General features: G+C 41.3%; 1 protein-coding gene across 1 annotated transcript; it reads right to left on the reverse strand.

Moving 5' to 3' along the window:
- Nucleotides 1-1,493: 1,493 nt before the first annotated feature.
- On the reverse strand, nt 1,494-1,718 carry BJ212DRAFT_1289738 (uncharacterized protein; the record flags this gene model as incomplete). Its single annotated transcript, XM_041332068.1, has 1 exon — nt 1,494-1,718. The coding sequence occupies one exon, from the start codon at nt 1,716-1,718 to the stop codon at nt 1,494-1,496; it is 225 nt and encodes a 74-aa protein (XP_041185479.1).
- Between the last annotated feature and the right edge of the window lie 741 nt (nt 1,719-2,459).

The raw sequence follows: 2,459 nt of genomic DNA on the forward strand, positions 1-2,459 counted from the left end.
GATGGAAGCAGAAGAATTCTGAATCAGAGTTTGCTGGGAGGACATGGTTCAAGTTGTATTAGTGCTAGAGGCTGTGGTTGGATGAAGGAAGAGTTCTGGAGGATGTGGTTTGATGTGGTCATGTGCTGGAGGGTGCAAGCAGGCATTTGAATTAAGAGGGAGTTGGGGGGCATTTATTAATTAAGAGACAGTATTAAGCAAGCATGAAAACGATACAATAAATGAGACATACCTGGATATTCTTGTGAAGGTCACCAACAGCCCTCTGGGCCACATCATGTGGCTGATGATATTGACAAAGCTGAAACCCTTGCTGATTATTGATTGCCTTCATCATTGACCTGGATGATTGCAGAATTAAAGTCATGCTACCATATTGGTTGAAGAGCTCCTTGAACTTTGACTCCTGGGTGACCCTGATTCAGAGGTCAAGATCCTTAATATACAAATTGGTGAATTGGGCCTTCTTTTTGTCAATCTTGGATCAATGTTCCTATTTTCATAGGAACAGGAGGGGATTAAGTATGAGACCACATGTTCTGACAATTGATGCAATAAACCTTCAATTCATTGACAGAGAGATGGGGTGACCAATTCCATACACCTTCTTGTTGTTGTTCAACAGCATACTGCTGAACTAATATTAAGCCTAAGCTTTTAATTGATGGTAGTATCTGAATCTGAATCAGCAGTCTCATAATGAACAAAACCATAGCCCTTCAAGGTAGAAAAATAATAAGACTTGCCCTGGACAGTCCTAGTGTTTAATTGATTCTGATTCTGAATCTTCACTAGATATTCAAGATTGGTCAAGATAAAGACTATTAGTACCTGTCAGCAAAGAAAGATAATTCAGGAAGAGAGTTTGTGTGAGGAGTCCATCAATTCCAGAGGATGATTGATTTGACAGTCAAATTTCTGAACTGTCACATAGTTGCAACTGTAACTGTATGTGATTGCAAAATGTTGCAACCTCATTGTTATGTAAGCATCTGAATCCAAATCTTGCACCTTAGTGCTGCTGCAGCTCTCACAATAAGATTTTAACAAGCTCAATAGATGAACAACACCAAACAGCACCAATTTAAAGTAAGAATCACTAATCGTCAATGTAACTAGTATCTATGCCTTATTGGAATGCCTGTGATGAACATCCTGAGGTGTAGCTATTGACTGAATCTTCCCTCTCTTTGCCTTCCCTCAGCCCCTGCCTATTATATTATCATCAGCTTCATCTAATATATTGCTGGTGACTGCTTCAACACTAGTACATCAAGCAGCAGCTTGAGATGTTGATCCTTGTTCCACAGGCTAGATGATAGAACCTGGATCTTCAGGTGCTGCTGACAAGACTAATGGTGCTGATGATGAGACTGGTACTGACAATGAGACCAGTGCTGACAATGGGACTAGTGCTGATAAGGCTAGTTGAGCCTCATCTGCTTTGCTGTCTAATAACATGTCAAGTGCAAGTATAGCTCTATTGATTTCCTCTAAAAGTCTTCACTACCAGTCGGATTAAGGGTGGACAACTTTGCAGCACCAAAAATGTAGCTGTTGATACTGGCTACAATACTTTCAATGTGTTTTGTGTACCACTTGATGATGAGCATCTTCTTGTACTGAAGGAATATGTCTTTGTAGTTGATAGTCAATGATTTCCCCACTCCTGAACCCAGAAACTCTGTGTCAGGTGAGAGTAGAAAGATTGCCTGCATTAAAACATATCATTAGAGATGTTTGATATAATATAAATAACATATAATTACTGCCACCCATGTGATAGACCCTGGTGTGACTTGTTGAAAACTCCACTTCCAAGCATTAGTCTTCAATCCACCACAAGGCTCTTGATGAAGTGAGGTGACACCATTGAAGGTTCAACTACTCTGCTGGCTTGCAGAGCAGCAGAAAGAAAGAGGGCTCTCACTCTGGGGTAAGAGAAAGCCTCTAACTCTCTAAGTGTTGGTCAAAGTGTGCCAAGTGATACATTTGACCCTTAGGGGAAGCAAGGAAAGCAAAGATCCATGGGGTGACACCAGGTCAACTCTGGCAAAGTGCAATGAAAGTGTCCACAGGAATATAGAGTGCATAGGAGTGCAAAGCATGGGAATAAGGCACAAGCAGTGTGCAAACATATAAGAAACTGGTAGAAGGTGTGAAGATGTGGACTGAGGCTGCTGAATGGTGACTGATGGTAATAGACTGCTTGCTGAGGACTAGGGCAGTGATTGATGCATACTGACTGAAGATGATAGATTCTGACTCTAGATACTAACTGACATGATGGTAGATGATGGTTGTGGTGGTAGCTAGTGGTAGTAGTTACTAACCAAAAAAACTTCCTAGGCAACAGGTAAGCTGTGCCTAGGCGCACTCCCAGGGCTTGGAAGCAAACAGGGAGTGCTCTATGTATGCAAGTGAGGTAAAGTAAGGGTCCATGATGAAATAAAATATCA

This window comes from Suillus subaureus (assembly GCF_016647635.1).
Source record: "Suillus subaureus strain MN1 chromosome Unknown BJ212scaffold_215, whole genome shotgun sequence".
Taxonomy (NCBI): domain Eukaryota; kingdom Fungi; phylum Basidiomycota; class Agaricomycetes; order Boletales; family Suillaceae; genus Suillus; species Suillus subaureus.